Consider the following 16068-nt stretch of genomic DNA (forward strand, 5'->3'; position numbering starts at 1 on the left):
AATTTTAAGGCTCTCGTGAATGTGGGATATTTGCCTCAGGAAACATGGCAATACACAATTGTAGTGTATTATTGTGTACTACAAATGCACGTGTGGTGCTGTGTGGTGGACTACATTTTTTTTATTGTACGATTCACTTTACTATGATGTAGCCAGATAGATATTGGTTTCAGTGTTATCTTGATCGTTAATACATGGAGGAAAGGTGATCAGCCCTCCGCTTCAGGTACCAGTCCAGGGCAATATTGGATAAATCACTTATATTTATTTCACCCTACCCTGGGAATCGAACCCGGGGCCTCCAGTACGGTAGCCGAGCGTGGTGACCATTACACTATGTAAGCGGATGAATTTCTATACACAGTGGTTCTGAAAGTGCTATGAATAAATCGTAAGATAAAAAAAATCGTTTTGAGATGGTCGATTGAAAAACGAGATAAATGCTCTTTTCATTCCATTTTATATTTGGAAAAAATGCGTTTTTTTTGGGCGCGCTTTCCGTTAGAAATATTCTCACAATGTACAGTACCTATAATTTTTGTATTTCAAAATAGTATTCTTAACAACGAGAAAAACGGATTTTTTTGTAACAATATTTACAAACGAGGATCGGGGAGGTTGGTGACAACGTAACAACTAATTAATATCGTCAAATTTAATTGCACAATCACAGTTTACATATTAGCAAGCACCGATTTTTCGTTTACGTAGTTTTCGAACAATGTCTTTGAAAGATTTTTGCATCTCGCGTCAAAATACTTTCTAACAAGTCATTTTTCTAACGCGTTTCGTTTCAACGCGTCATCTTACTTTTGTTAATCTTATAATGCGTTTTAAACGCTTTTGTTGGAGGAAAATGGTATGAGCCTCGTTGACCCAAATAGTATATTCCAACGCGGAACATAATTCGTGTAATTGACCCTAAATTGACGTTTTTTTCACGACTTAAGTTTAAATCAAGTATTTTTAATTCGTGTCGTAAAACACAACCATTTTCCAGTGTCTTTGAAAACAATTTTTACCTTTTTCGATTTTAAATCCAAGAATTTTCAATTTCCATAAATTTTGTATGATCTGAAAAATCATTGTGTACATCATCCAATTTTTCACTTAGAAATCAAAAAAGTTCTTCAAATTGATTATTTTCTATTTGTTTATTATTTTTAGTTTTGCATTTGAATCAAAGTATCTTGGATTTAAATAAAATAAGGTCTTAAGGATTTTTTTTTCAATACCTAGATCTTGTGAGAGTTCTAGGTACTGAGTATGTATCACGGAGACTTGCTGCCAATCAGCATATCTGAGGGTTGCTTGTCGGAGTCCGGGGAGTCCATGTCGGTGGTCTGGTGATGCTGCATGGCAGACTGCTGGTCTCTGCAGACGAGGTGGCCGCTGGCTTCCAAGGAAACAGCCTCGCTGGTTATCACGGACGACTGGAAGAACCGATCTGCGAAGCAATATCCTGACATATTATTTTGTAATCCGATCTTATTCTTGGACGTATTTTGAGATAGCAAATGATAAGATAATGATTTTGAAATATTAAAAAGTAGAAATTGGACATAGTCATTAAGCATTGAATTCTCAGCCTGAAGCTAAGGCAAAGGTTGATCAAATACTACATATGGTCAGTGATATTATGTTGAGTTGACCTTTGTTTATATTTGTTAGTTTACTTTTTAAAAAAATCCTTGCATTTTATATTATAATCAAGGATTTTTATCATATATCCATTTTTATATCCATCAATCAAGATCCGTCGCATAGCTCATTTATTTGTCTTTTTCGTCCTGTCACATTTTCTAAATAAGGCACCACCAAAAATGTGATTTTTTGGAAACAAAATGTGGAAAAACAAATAAATATGAGAGATTTTTTCACTCATATTTCTAGGAGGGGGGTCAAATAAATATGAGTGATTTTTTTACTCATATTTTCCAGGGAGGGTCAAATAAATAAGGGTGATTTTTTCACTCTAATATATATTCAATATTACTCTGGCCTGTTACCTGAGGCGGAGGGCTGATCACCTCTCCTTCCTAAATAAACGGTCAAAATAACACTGCGTTTATATGATGTAGTGCCCTATGCACCATTGGGGTGCGGATGAGGGTTTGAAGAAGAAGAAGAGGTATATTCGACAATTTGACAGCGGAAAGTTAGGCTGGCTTTAAATCGAGAAAAAGTCCTTATTGGGTAACCGAAAAAGTATAAACTTTATATGACTATTATTTATATCAATTTTTGAGGTTCAAAATGGACACTATTTGTTCAAATTTTGATCACATTTGATCAAATTTGATTTATTTTGTGATACAACTAACTTTTCTTTATGAATTAAGAAATAAAGGGGTACAAAGCAATGATATTAAAAGGTTTTTTAGTCCTTTTTTATGGTTTGATTTTTACCTTCATCCATCAAGACCACGGAATTCGCCTCGGGGTTGTTACTTGATACGGGGTGAGTGATAATATTAAATTCCTCTTCTAGGGTTATATAAGGCGCATTCCATCTGAAAAGACAATCATTAGCTATGAAAACTCAAGTTTAGTTTGTATTTCCACCAGTTGATACGAACATCTGTAGTTCTCGAAACTAGATACAGTAAACCTATAACGTTGAGATAATTAACTCATTATCGGAGGGAATATTGTAGGGGTTAATGTTTTGAAATTGTGTTTTAATTTTAAATAACTCATTTCAGTTATTTCTACCGATTTAAATGAGTGTGTGTGTGTATTTTTTTGTACTTGTTTTATTCTTGAACGATTACTTTAAGGGTGAACTCGCAATCTTCACAATGCAATTTAGAATGCGAAGGGCTGCGCTAGAGGTCGGACGTGTTTTCACTTCCAATTTTTTTTAGAACTTGTATTGCAATTTGATTTTTTTTTAATACAGTTTAAAAAAATATTTTTTTCATTTTTCTAAACTCTTTACGAATCAATAACTCTTTTCTTTTCAAAACCATATATTTATTTCGAAGAAAAAAAAATTTAATACAAAAACGGTATTTTAAGCAAAAAATTATATTACGTCAAATGATACGTGGGTTTAAAGAAAATTAAGATGCAATTAATCGTATATTAGGTCTTAAGAACCCGATGACAAACTCCTTCATCAGCAATTTTTCTGGACTTTTTTTGGAAAATATTTTAATTTAAATTTAGTTAAAACTTCAACATCATACGCACCTTGGTACAGCAGTCCTGGTTGCGGTTCTAGGAGTCGTGATGGCCGTGGAGTAGAGACTCAAGCTAGATGGTGAAATTCCCCCCGGAGCTATGCTGCTCATGGAGCTTATAGAAGGATAGTTGAACACCTGAAAATATAACTTTATTTTGAAAAAACTATATGCAAAATATTCCAAAAATCTCAAAAAACCCCATTGAAAAAATATAACTTTATTTTGAAAATATTGATAGTATCGGTATATCCGGATGCCTCAGAAACTCGGTGTGGAAGAACAAACACATGAAAATAGAAAGTAAAATGAAAATATACAAAACATGTGTTCGACCAATGGCCACTTATGGGATTGAGGCAAGAGCAGATACTTTCAGAACAAAATCTCGACTTCGAACCTCCGAGATGGAGACTCTCCGTTCCATAACCGGAAACACATTGCGAGACTGAGTAAGAAATATCTACATCCGAAGCATGTGTAAGACGGAGGATATCGTGAGGTGGAGACGACAATGAAGGCGATACTGGAATGAACATATAAACAGAATGTCAGAAGACAGACTTCCACGTATCGCCCTTCAAGGACGGGCGCCCTGAAGGACGCAGACCCCCAGGCAGACCTCCGAAAAAATGGAAAGACAGCTGGGAGTCAACATCCCAAGAGCGACATGCGGAGGCACAAACAAATCCCTAGGACCAACAAAAAGACGAAGATGAATGTTGTATCGGCTGTTATAAACACGAAACGAGTCTTATACAATCCTTAATAGGTTGAGTGTGTTAAATTAGATATTCCTCCCGAGTAAAAATACCCTATTATCAAAATACCTGAGAAGACTGTGGATGAAAGTGGTTGAACCCTTGCGAGTATTCCCGGGGTGCGTACGCCGGCGGCTGCTGGGGAGGCGAGGCCGGCCCCATGGGGGGCGAGGACCCTCTCCTGCGGGGGCTGCCGGAGGGGGGTGGCGGCGACGGGCTGAGCCCCCGGAGCCGCTCGCCCGGAGACAGTGCGGCCGGGGGGCTCGACGAGCCAGATATTAGGTCGCCTGGAACGCACAGGAAACAGTCTGAAGATGACGGTTAATGGGCGAAAGCGGTAATTGGTCAAATAAAATAATTCTATTTTTAATTTTTTACAAAAATATGAATATATACTATGTTCCACATTGACACTATGGCTCCGAACGTTGGACGATGTATAAAACCTACTCGAGGCAACTAGAAACTGCTGAAATGCGAATGCTTAAGTGGTCAACTGGAGTGTCCCTTAGAGACGAAATAAAGAGTTTAAGCATTCGTGGAAGCTGGGTGTAACAGGCATAAATAAGGTAGAAAAAAGGCAATTGAGATGGTATGGTATGGTACATAGGATGCAGAGAACCTGATCATATTGTGAACCAGGCAATCGCCATGGATCTTCCTCGAATAAAATTTAATTAATATATTTTTTTAAATTATAATCTTTTCACCTGTTGATCTGATGATGGCCACAGGTCTCGCCATGGGTGGTAGTGGTGGAGGTGGCAACATACTACTCGTGAAATAGTGCGGCTTCGGGCTTCTAGACATTCCCCCATGGACCTACAATTTAAAAAGGTTTAGACATTCTCAAAATATTGAACGCTATGGTTGATTTGTAAAATCTACATTTCTCTTCTTTGCGTGTCATGTACGGTCCCACTGACGTCGACTATCACTTGAGAGTAATTGTCCTTGTCTTGGGCAGCTCTAAACAGAGCCTTGACGGTCCTGATCGCCATACAATCTCGTATATTCCGGAGCCAGGAGATCTGCCTTCTGCCCACACCTCGTCGATCTTCTATTTTACCTTTTATAATAAGTGCAATAGCTTGTACTTGTCTCCTCTAAGCACATGCCGCAGATAGGACACCTTTGATATCAGTCAGCAACTTTTTTCCTAATCTTGCTCTTTGGAGCACATTCATATTGCTGACGGCTGACTCATCGGTAAACTCTACACACTAGATGTCAATGAAAATATACATCACTAAATTTCATATGGGAAAAGACAAAGGTAACATATGTGGCTCAAAGAATCGCGGAACAAAACATGGACTTTGAAGCAGTTTGAACCAATTAGAGGCATTCCAAATGTGGTATGCCTCTAACTGTGTTGTACGTCGTAGAATGCTACGCATTCCATGGACCAATATGGTCAGCAACGCAAATGTGCTCCAAATAGCAAAAGTAGAAGACAGTTGCTGACTGATATCAAGGTCCGGAAGCTGTTCTATCTGGAGCATGTGCTTAGAAGAGACAAGTACAAGCTATTACACCTAATCATAAAAGGCATAATAGAAGGTGGGCGGATGTTGGCAGAAAGTAGGAATTGGGGAGGTCATGTGGCACGTATGACTGAGGATAGATGGACGAAAAAGTCCTTGACTAGAGGCCTAGAAGCGTTGGAGGCCCAGACAAGATAGTCCAATGACATTAAGAAAGTGACGGACCTGCACTGGAAGAAAGTCACGTCCAACAGACAACTGTGGAAGTCCAAGAGGGAGGTCTTTGTTCAATACTGGACACAAGAAGAAGGCTGAAGTAAGGAAGTAATGTAAATTCGATAAGTATTTCACAAAAGGCTAAAATTGTATTCCTTGATTTACCTGTAACGTCTGAGGACCATCCCCTGCGTCTTGGCAGACGAAGGTCACGAAGTCAGAGAGGGTGTCAGGGTTGGAGCCTCCGGGGGCCCCATGACTCTCCCCTCCGTACTTGCCTCCCAGACCTGAATGGTGCACCACTGATTGGGGTAGGACTTCGCCTGAAAATTCAAACACCATTTACTCCATTAAAACCGTCTGGTTGGACCATGGAGAACGCAAGATTTTATTCCACGATGATGTAACTGGATTTTATTGTTTGGTACAATTTAAAAACTGCTGTCGCTCAATCTGGCAGGCTCCCTGCGTCATCAATAAAGAATGACAGTATTAACTTTATACCACTTCATAACTACGATCAGACATATGTGCGGCAAAATTGTGGTGGTTTAAGTGATCACTTTACACGCGTGTAACGTTCACCAATTCTACCCATTATTAACAACCACACTACTCAATTTCTTGGAAGTTCTACATATATGAACCAATTTTGAAACATTGTTCTTGAATTACCAGAACTTCACTATAGACATATATTGGTGAGATGAGTTAGTTTGTTAGTCAATTAAAAATAAATGTACTAAAAATGTACGCAAACCTTTAAAAAAAATTATAACTGTGTGTGTGTGTGTGTGTGTGTGTGCGTGAGTGTGTATAGGTGAGAATGAAATGGGAATTGTTGCATATCTGACTTTTTTAGCTATACAAAATATTTATTAGAAAAAATATTGAACAATTGTGAAAATTAAAATGTAAAAAAATCTGTATCATTCTCCTCTACTTTTAGAGGCTTGTCTGCAGGTAGGATAGTGAGAATAGGCAAAGCGATGTGAAAATTTTATCACAAGCACCCATACCAATTAAAAATAAGTCTGACTCACCATTTGAATAAATTCCGGCGTGATGGTCCGCAGTTCCGCCGTGTGGCTGGTAGAAAATTGTGTTAGGTCCTACTAATGTTCCTCCAGCTTGTCCTGACGAAGTGACAAGGCTATTTGGCGTGTTGTGTGGAAGGGTGGAAACTGTATGGGAGAAAGTAATATATGTAGGGCTCAAAACTACAAAAAATGTTCGAATCGTAAAATTCTTTCTTGAACAGAAAAATAACCCCAATTAAACACATCACTCAATAAATCCCCAGTCTGACAAATTTATGGCAATCCTGTTGATTCGTGTGATTTCTAGGTAGTACCAACCCTCGAACTTTAAGTGCCATCATCGTTCATCAATTTCAATCAATCGTGGATTACTTTTTTATCTTTGTTTTTTTACTGTTGTATCAAATTAAAAATACTTCACTCAGTTTCAATGAGTACAGACAATTTTTTCTTTTTCTTTTAATTCTTTTCGCACTAAACAGTGCAAAAGGCAATGTATCATATCAATTCGGTGTTATATTGATCATGTTATTAAGTTATATTGGAGTATGATCAGTCCCGCTTGATATTAAATAATCGTTAGAGTAAAAAAATATTGTATTTATCTTAACCCCCCCTGGGAATCGAATTCAAGACATCTAGCATGGTAGCCAAATACTCTAACCATTACGCTGTGGAGGCCAAGTGCAGACTAGACTAGAAATTTATGGATATTGCTCCAAGTCATCCGACTCTTGAATTGGTGACTTGAATAAACATTCAGATTATACTTTTATTTTGTCCACCCTCATATTGTAGTAGTTATAGCGTAAGGCTACCTTGCTGGGGGTCTCGGGTTCGATTCCCAGAAGGGTTAATATAAATATTAGTGATTATTTACTCTTATTTTTTGACATCTCATCAAAGATGAAGAAGAATATGGAAGTCTGGGCATTTACGGAGCTAACGACCGTCATAGACTGGTTAAAGTGATCACTTTACATACGTGTAACATTCACCAATTCTACCCATTATTGACAACCACACTTCTCAAATTCTTGGAAGTTCTATATATATGTGAACCAATTTTGAAACATTGTTCTTGAATCACTAGAACTTCACTAGAGACATCTATTGGATACATACATCTGATTTGAAAAATCCTCCTATAATTGGAGATAATCCAGATTTGTGAACAAGTATTTGGACACACTCAAAATGTTGTAAATTGTTTACTCTAGTATCTAATATATTATATATAAATAGTCCAGGGTGTAATCCTTGGAATGACACCTGAAATTTAGGGCTGATCACGTTTCCTTCATGTATTTGACGATCATTATAAAAACTACTTCCATACGATACATTGCCCTTCGCACTTGGGTACGGGATAAGGATAACAAGAAGAAAAAAGAAACACATAATTTATTTAACCTGACTGAGATGTGGAGTTTTCAATGATAAAATAACTCAACTAAAGCGGTCGATTGTTACCTGTGGTGTTCCGCAGGGTTTTCTCTGGGTCTTTTGCTTTTTCTCAATTTTTCGTTTTATACACTTGTTGCAGCAGTTTTTTTTTAAAAGTCATATTCGAACAATGCAATAAAGCACACGACATGCATGTTACAGCGATGCAAACATTGAAACGACGGTCAGAAAACCATTTAAGAATACTTTATCACGCAAGATTCGATGCAAGTAATGAACAAGCACATAAATAAATACTAATCGAATACGGATAATGTAATAAGCTAATAACACCTAATTTAGAAAAGATATGGTATGAAATCGAACGGTACAATAGATTGATTCAACCTTCAAGTATTCGTGTGTAGTCACATTGACCACATTGTCACTCTCAGATAAGTCTAAAGTTGGTTGGTTCCTTTGAACTATTGTCCAATATAACCAAAGTAACATCATTTTCATGATAGATAGGTAGGTTGTTATAAAGCAAAATTATTCTAGTGCTCGAGTGATCAAGTTCAATACTAACACTCTCCTTATCATTCATCGTTCACTTTGTGTAATACCACTTTTATAAATATTTGACAAATAAGTGAATATTCGTTTATAAAAGTGATATTAGACAAGGTGAACGATGAATGATAAGGAGAGTGTTATATTACCATACCACAAAGTAAACAATGCTTTTAATATACAAAATATATATTAAAATTGTCTAAGAATGATTATGAGCAACAACAAAAAATGGACATTTGATATGACTGAAGAATTCAACAGCCTTAAAAGGTATAATTGTTTGGTTTTGCCTCGAGAATGGTCACGCGAATCTATGAAGGTTAAATAAAACTCAATGGAGTTCGAACTACATGGTGTTTCTAATAAAAAGGCTTTAAGATAGTAAGAAAAGTAATTGTAGATACCGCAATACTCACTGAAGCAGCCTCCAACCAGCATCGTCTGAGGGGTTGCTCTGTCTGCAGCAGAGTCGAACCCTGAGGGCGGAGCGGTTGGCTGGGGAGCTGGACTTCCATACCCCCCGCAGTAGTACCCTCCTTGCTCCAACTTGATGGAGCCCGATCCTCCACCGCTTCCACCGCCATCGTCTGCAGTCTCCTGGAGTATAGACGCTGCTGGGATACAGGCACAAGGTCAACATATTGATCCAAAAGAACATCTCAACACGGATGATGAAGAATATAAAAATCTGGGTATCTATTTAAAAGGCCTATAATATATTAATTGTAACTGCAGACAGTTGGTAGAATTCCATATTGAATTGTTGGGTAATATATCCAAAATAAAACAAGGTTTTTGTTGGATTGAATTCTACATTTATTTATGTTTATCTTAATACGTGTCGCGTTTCGTCCTCTTAGGACATTATCAAACACTGACTAATATTATTTATAAAATGTCCTTATATACTAACAATAATTGCTATTATTAGGGATGTACTCCTAGACGCGTCACGTATTAAGATATACATAAATAAATGTAGAATTCAATCCAATAAAAAATTTGTTTTATTTAGGATATATTACCCAACAAGCCCATATGATATATCACGGCTGTCCAAACTCAAAACACAGCAAAGGACATTTTTTTTGCATTTTTGGACTAAGTAGATTCTACTTAATGATAGATTTTACTTTCTGGTTAATTATTAAGATTTCAATAAAAATAACTCCTATATGACAAACCCAGATTTGCGAACTAACTCAAAATATTGCCAGTAAAATAAATTTAATAAGAATTGAAAATCATGTTTTCAGGCGTCTTCTAGTATGTAAAATATTTCGGTAAGAATCTTACATATATTTCGTAAGGGTCTCTGCTGAATAAAAAGCTTACCCAACTCAACCATAGATGGTGTCGAGAACTCACACGTGAAAGAACGTGCCAATTAAAAAATAAAAATAATAATGGAACTTCCGAAATTAAGAAGTGTGGTTGTCAATCATGAGTAGAATAGTGAATAATAATAATAATAAATTTGGATAATTTATATGTAAAATACTGGATACACGTGTATAAAGTGATCACTTAATCCAGCCTAAGATAGGTCATAACCCCTGTAAATACCCAGACGTTCATGTTCTTCTTTATCTCAAATGAGATGTCAATATAAATAATTCCTAAGGGAACAAACCCAGATTTGTTAGCAAAGATTTGGACACACTCAAAATATTGTAAACAATTTTTACTACCATTTTTGATTGGCTAAGGATGATGTTTATCTAATTTTCATAATTGCTTGCTAACATTAATTTCCGACAAGGAAAATTCGAATGAAAACTCTTAAAATCAAAAAGTGTGCGCCATACTAGAAAGAAGAGTAATGAAAAATGATGGATGTCATTTTTAGCTGATTCCTTAGTATGTCCGCCTCCTTAGTGTAATGGTCAGCACGCTCGGCTACCGTTCAGGAGGTCCCGGGTTCGATTCCCAAAGGGGGTAAAATAAATTTAAGTGATTTTTTCACTGTAATATTTATTCAGTATTACCATGGACTGGTACCTGAAGCGGAGGGCTGATCACCTTTCCTTCATGTGTAAACGATCAAGATAACACTGCGTTAATATGACACAGTGCCTTATGCACCATTGGGGTGCGGATAAGGGTTTTATTATATTTTTTTTTAGTATCTACATATATGACCCAAAAACCTTAAAAGTTTACGAAATTGTGATTCAAATCAAACGCTTTTTTTCAATAAATATGAATGTCATTTTTACTGCAGAAAAAAGTAAGAAAAAAAACGCTCCAAATTAAAATAGGTTGGTAATGAATTAATAATCAGTTAAAATTAGAAGCTAGAAGCTAGGAAAAGGATATTTTTTAGAATATAAGTGATAAAAAAATAAAGAAATGAAGAAAGTGGAAGGATATGGATTTAAATACAAGGAGAGGATTCCAGAATTTAATTTTTAAGGATTTAAAAGAATCGCTCACTCCTTTCGACAACGTCATATATCAAAAATCGACAATTTTCAGTTGTGCACGTTTTCAGAATGCCCAGAAAATGTACTATATCCCAACAAAAGCGGCATATTTTTAACTTAATATTTACCCGCTACAGAGCAGAAAGTGTTGTTTTTGCATTTTGAGGAAAAGGTATTGTTTAATTATTTGTTTGAATATACTAAATATTTTTCAAATGGAGAAAAAACCTTAAGGTTTTACCTTAAAAGATCTGTTACACTCTAAATAGTTAAATAAGTGGCTGGATATTTATTTTTAATACATTTTATTTTATTCTTTAACTTTGAAAACGATCTCCTGAAAAATCAAGTTTTTTTACAAGGCCGACTAGAGACAGGCCTGGGCGCACAAGGGTTTTTGAAATGTCACGTGATCAAATCGGTGTTCTAAAATTTGCAGTTCGAGCCAAGCGGAGTGCGTCGGTGCGTCCAGTGTTTACAAATGGCCGCGATTGTTTATGTTGATGTTCGTTGTTGCTTTATTTGTGTGTTGTTTTGATATTGAATTAAAAGCATATAAACTTCAAAGTGAGTGATTAGACAGTGAAGTGTATTTGAAAATTGAATTGGTAAGTAATTTTCGTATTTATAACACAATTTCGATGTTTATACGAGTTTAAATCTCATTTGACGTTTCAATAAATCGTTGCTACTTTTTAGCTTATATAACAATGCATACTTATTTGTATTTCATTTTTAAGTGTTTATGTAACGTGAATATTGACACGTGTTTTATTTATAACAATACTTAATATTTTCAACAAAATCATTATTTCACATTTGAGGTTATATTTCGCTTACGAATCCATGAGCTTACTCACGAGAGATGATGTCGACTCAAATTTCTGTTCGTTTTCGTTATCATATTAAATTATTGTATTAAACATACACTATTCATGTTGAGTTTATCCAAGATAACCAAACGATAACCTCGGATGACCAAACTTAGCATTCTTAAATTCCTACGCTTAATTTCTTTGTTTCATTACAGGTGGTTTACAAAACAAAATGGGGAGATGTTGCAGCGTTTTTGGATGTAAATCCAACTACCGCTCTCAAAAAGAAAATGTATCCACATTTGCTCTTCCAAAAAACGATGCTCTACGGAAAAAAATGGCTTTGTCGGATTCCTACGGATTTTTCTGGAATAAAAAATCCATATGTTTGCATCAAGCATTTCGAAGAATCCATGATTATACGAAGCGACAGATGCACAGTACGCGAGGAAGCTATAGATGTGCCTCGCAAAATTCCCAAGCTTCGTGAGGGAGCAATTCCTACAATATTTCCGAGTGCTCCCAAATATCTATCCACCGCACCCCAATCAACTAGAAGACTCGCTGATGTGGAGACATCCCGGATGGAGATCGCTCTTCAAAACAGCCTCGATGACCTAAGGAAGCTGAATGAAGCAAAATCCATAAACAGTTTAGACGATTTAACTAAGACCAATCAAATTAAACCAGAATGGGTTTTAACGGAGACAGCGTTACAAAGAGTTTTGTGTTTAATTGACTTAAATGATGCGCCTTGTGTTTTGGGCGCTATTAAAGTAGTGAGTGATTTAAAAATACATTTATATTTAGGTAATAAGTTAGTAAGTAAAAGTCGTCATCCAAGAAATGTGAGTATAATCAAAAACGTAGATGATTTAAGTGACGTGATAAATTTTATTGAATCCTCTATCCATGCATTACCATCCCCGCCATTGATTTAAATGATGTTCTAATTATGTTGCAATCACACTTCCCAGATAGTGATCAGAGAATTATGTTCATTATAGAACAAATTAAGTATGCCGCTACCCTAAAAAATCTCCGTCGATACAGCGGGAATACTTTGATATTTGCAGCGTCAATGTTTGTACACTCCTCGGCTACGTATCATATGTTATTTAATACTAATTATTTGTGCATTCCTCTTGCTACAGCATTGGTATGGTTTAGTTTGCAAACAATTTTAGATTATTGTCCTGATGTTTTTATTAGTGGCCAGAATCAACTCTATATTTTAAATAAGATAAGTGTTTCTAAATTAAATTATTATTTCTTGAATCAAGGTGATTTTTTAAATGAATGTATTTGTAATAAGACTTTGCAAATAATATTAGAAAATATTTGCCATAGAACCTGTAAAATCCTTTTAAGTAACTTAGCAAAAATCAAAAATGATGAACTTGCTGCACAAAGTTGTTCGGGATCAAGTAGAAAAGTACTAAAATTTTATTAGTTTTTTCTCATCCATAACCATCAACTATCAAACCTAATGTGTAAACTGTTTGAGTAAATTAATGTAACATGTCTTTAAATTAAATCCTTCACATAACATAAATCACATATTCTCAATTGTCAATTTAACAAAATTGAAGTATTTTGTTAAATTGAGTAGTACAAGATTAAATGCAAATGTTGTAATTGAATCTACTTATATGGTCACCAATATTAAGAAATTTACTTACATAATTATAAGCTTCTTTTCATGTCCAATTATTTTTCCATTTGATATCTTATGCTTAAAATATTTGAGTTGAATAGATTTTTTTCAATTACTGTTATATTACATGTTTTTAATGTTAAATGTGTATATGTATATACATATATATATATATATATATATATATATATATATATATATATATATATATATATATATATATATATATATATATATATATATATATATATATATATATATATATATATATATATATATATATATATATATATATATATATATATATATATATATATATATATATATATATATATATATATATATATATATATATATATATATATATATATATATATATATATATATATATATATATATATATATATATATATATATATATATATATATATACATATTTATATATATATATATATATATATATATATATATATATATATATATATATATATATATAAATATACATATTAGAAATAATTATATTCCTGATGCATGTCTTTTATGGTGAGATTATAGCTTTGTGGTAATTTCTGTCCATTTTAAATTTTAATTTTACTTGGTAAATGCAACATTTTCTTGATGTCATTATTATAATTTACTTGTATAATTTACTGTAGGTTCCATTACTATTTTTGTGTTTTTGAGTATGATATAGTATATTTTATATATATATATATATATATATATATATATATATATATATATATATATATATATATATATATATATATATATATATATATATATATATATATATATATATATATATATATATATAAATATATATATATATACATGTATATGTGTATGTGTGTGTATATAAGAAAATAAATAATGCCTTTTTATGTAATATTAATTCGTTTTATTTTTACCTTTCCTTTTTTGTATAAACTGTTATCATTTAAACATCTGGATTTTCGAAAATTGTAGGTTTAAAACTTTAAAAAATAATCCGAAATTCCACTCGCATATCGCACGCGGACAATAGCACTGACTTCGTAATTCGGCGTTTGCGCGCCCAGGCCTGTCTCTAGTAGGCCTTGTTTTTTTAGATATGACGTTGTTGAAAGGAGTAAGCGAAATATGCTTCTATTTTTTTTAACTAGTGTTCTGTCGATAAAACAGTGTGCGACATAGAATAACCAAGATGGCGACTTAACGTTAGTTTTGAAATGAACTTGATAAACTTAAGTGACGTTTCTTTGTTTTACAGAGCAACACGACTCTATTTTGAGTCTATTTTATACAACTTTTTTGATAATTTGAACATTAAAATATCTATTTTGTTATTTCAACATATAACTTGAAAATAAAAGTAAAGTATATGATAAAAAATTTTGACTAAATTTCTAAACTGCGTTCCACTTCTATAGTGTAGTGGCTACCACGGTTAGCTATTATGCTGGAGGTACCGTGTTCGATTCCTAGGTGAAGTTAAAATAAATATAAGTGTTTTTACACTGTAATATTTGTTTAATATTACCCCGGTCTGGTTCATGAAGCGCAAGACTGATCACCTTACCTTCGTACAATAAACGATCAACTTAACATTGCATCAGTTTGATGCAGTGCCCTATGCAGCATTAGGTGCGGATGAGTGAAATTTTTGAACCTGTGGTTTACGAAGATATTTTGTAACTTACGGATGTAAAATTGTTTCGGTGTGTTTTTTTACGACAAGAGTATACGTTTTGTGCATTTAAGTGCGATTATTTACGCAAAAAAGTAATATATCGAATTAGATAAAAAAGATGTTATAGGGTGTGAAAAAGAGAATTTTTTTGTTATGACTTTTTGAAAGTAACTCATCATCAGGCCTGATATTTATTCACTTTTAATTTCTTTGTGGTTTTTCGGTTGAAAATCGGGTTTAGCGTGTAATTTGAGTCTAAGAAATAAGTAAAAGTTGCCATATCGATCACCTTTAGATATTTTCCACAGCTCCCTTGAAGAAAAGACACCAGTTGCCATGATGATGTCGTTACAGATGACGCCATTGTACGGATTGTGGCTGAAACCTGCAACAAGTTACGAGAAACTTCTAAAAAATATTAACACGCCGTGTTTACGGGTTGGACGGGGAGAAGAGGAAGAGGAGGGACCATTAATCAGCCGAAAAAACGGTATCGATACTCGATAAACGAAAACTGAACACATAGTTAAAAGACACAAAGACGATAAACACTTCTAAACACGGTCTGTGTGGTGAATTTCTAAACACAATTTGTGTGATGTCTCTACACAATGGTGGTCAGAAAAAGCTAGATAACGGACAGCTAGGTTTATAAAAGCGTCTGAATTTTAAAATAAAGCAAGTGTTTACAGGTTTTTCACATCAAATTGGATGCATTTCAAGTCAAATCGGACATTTGACTGAACAAATTGGATGTTTTACAAAACAAATTTGACAATATATTGTATTTAATACAAAAGCTGGTAAGGTTTTTCTAAAAATATATTCATTTTTGCACTACATATAC

General features: G+C 34.2%; 1 protein-coding gene across 14 annotated transcripts in view; it reads right to left on the minus strand.

Moving 5' to 3' along the window:
• Nucleotides 1-579: 579 nt before the first annotated feature.
• The window catches only part of NfI (Nuclear factor I), a 51818-nt gene continuing 36329 nt past the window's right edge, over nt 580-16068 (minus strand). For 2 of the 14 annotated variants that reach the window (XM_088267361.1, XM_088267356.1), the window contains exons 6-14: nt 15511-15606; nt 9056-9262; nt 6693-6833; nt 5815-5972; nt 4657-4768; nt 4016-4233; nt 3196-3323; nt 2410-2513; nt 580-1462 (exon numbers count right to left, since the gene is read on the minus strand). In XM_088267361.1, the coding sequence (XP_088123487.1) occupies nt 1272-1462; nt 2410-2513; nt 3196-3323; nt 4016-4233; nt 4657-4768; nt 5815-5972; nt 6693-6833; nt 9056-9262; nt 15511-15606 (1355 nt within the window). In that variant the 3' untranslated portion in view covers nt 580-1271. Of the gene's footprint in view, nt 1463-2409; nt 2514-3195; nt 3324-4015; nt 4234-4656; nt 4769-5814; nt 5973-6692; nt 6834-9055; nt 9266-15510; nt 15607-16068 lie in introns of all 14 variants that reach the window. The other 12 variants (XM_088267360.1, XM_088267355.1, XM_088267363.1 and 9 more) reach the window with 10 other exon arrangements.

This window comes from Brachycentrus maculatus, unplaced genomic scaffold, assembly GCF_059751285.1.
Source record: "Brachycentrus maculatus isolate JH-2025_06_01 unplaced genomic scaffold, ASM5975128v1 h1tg000293l, whole genome shotgun sequence".
NCBI lineage: Eukaryota > Metazoa > Arthropoda > Insecta > Trichoptera > Brachycentridae > Brachycentrus > Brachycentrus maculatus.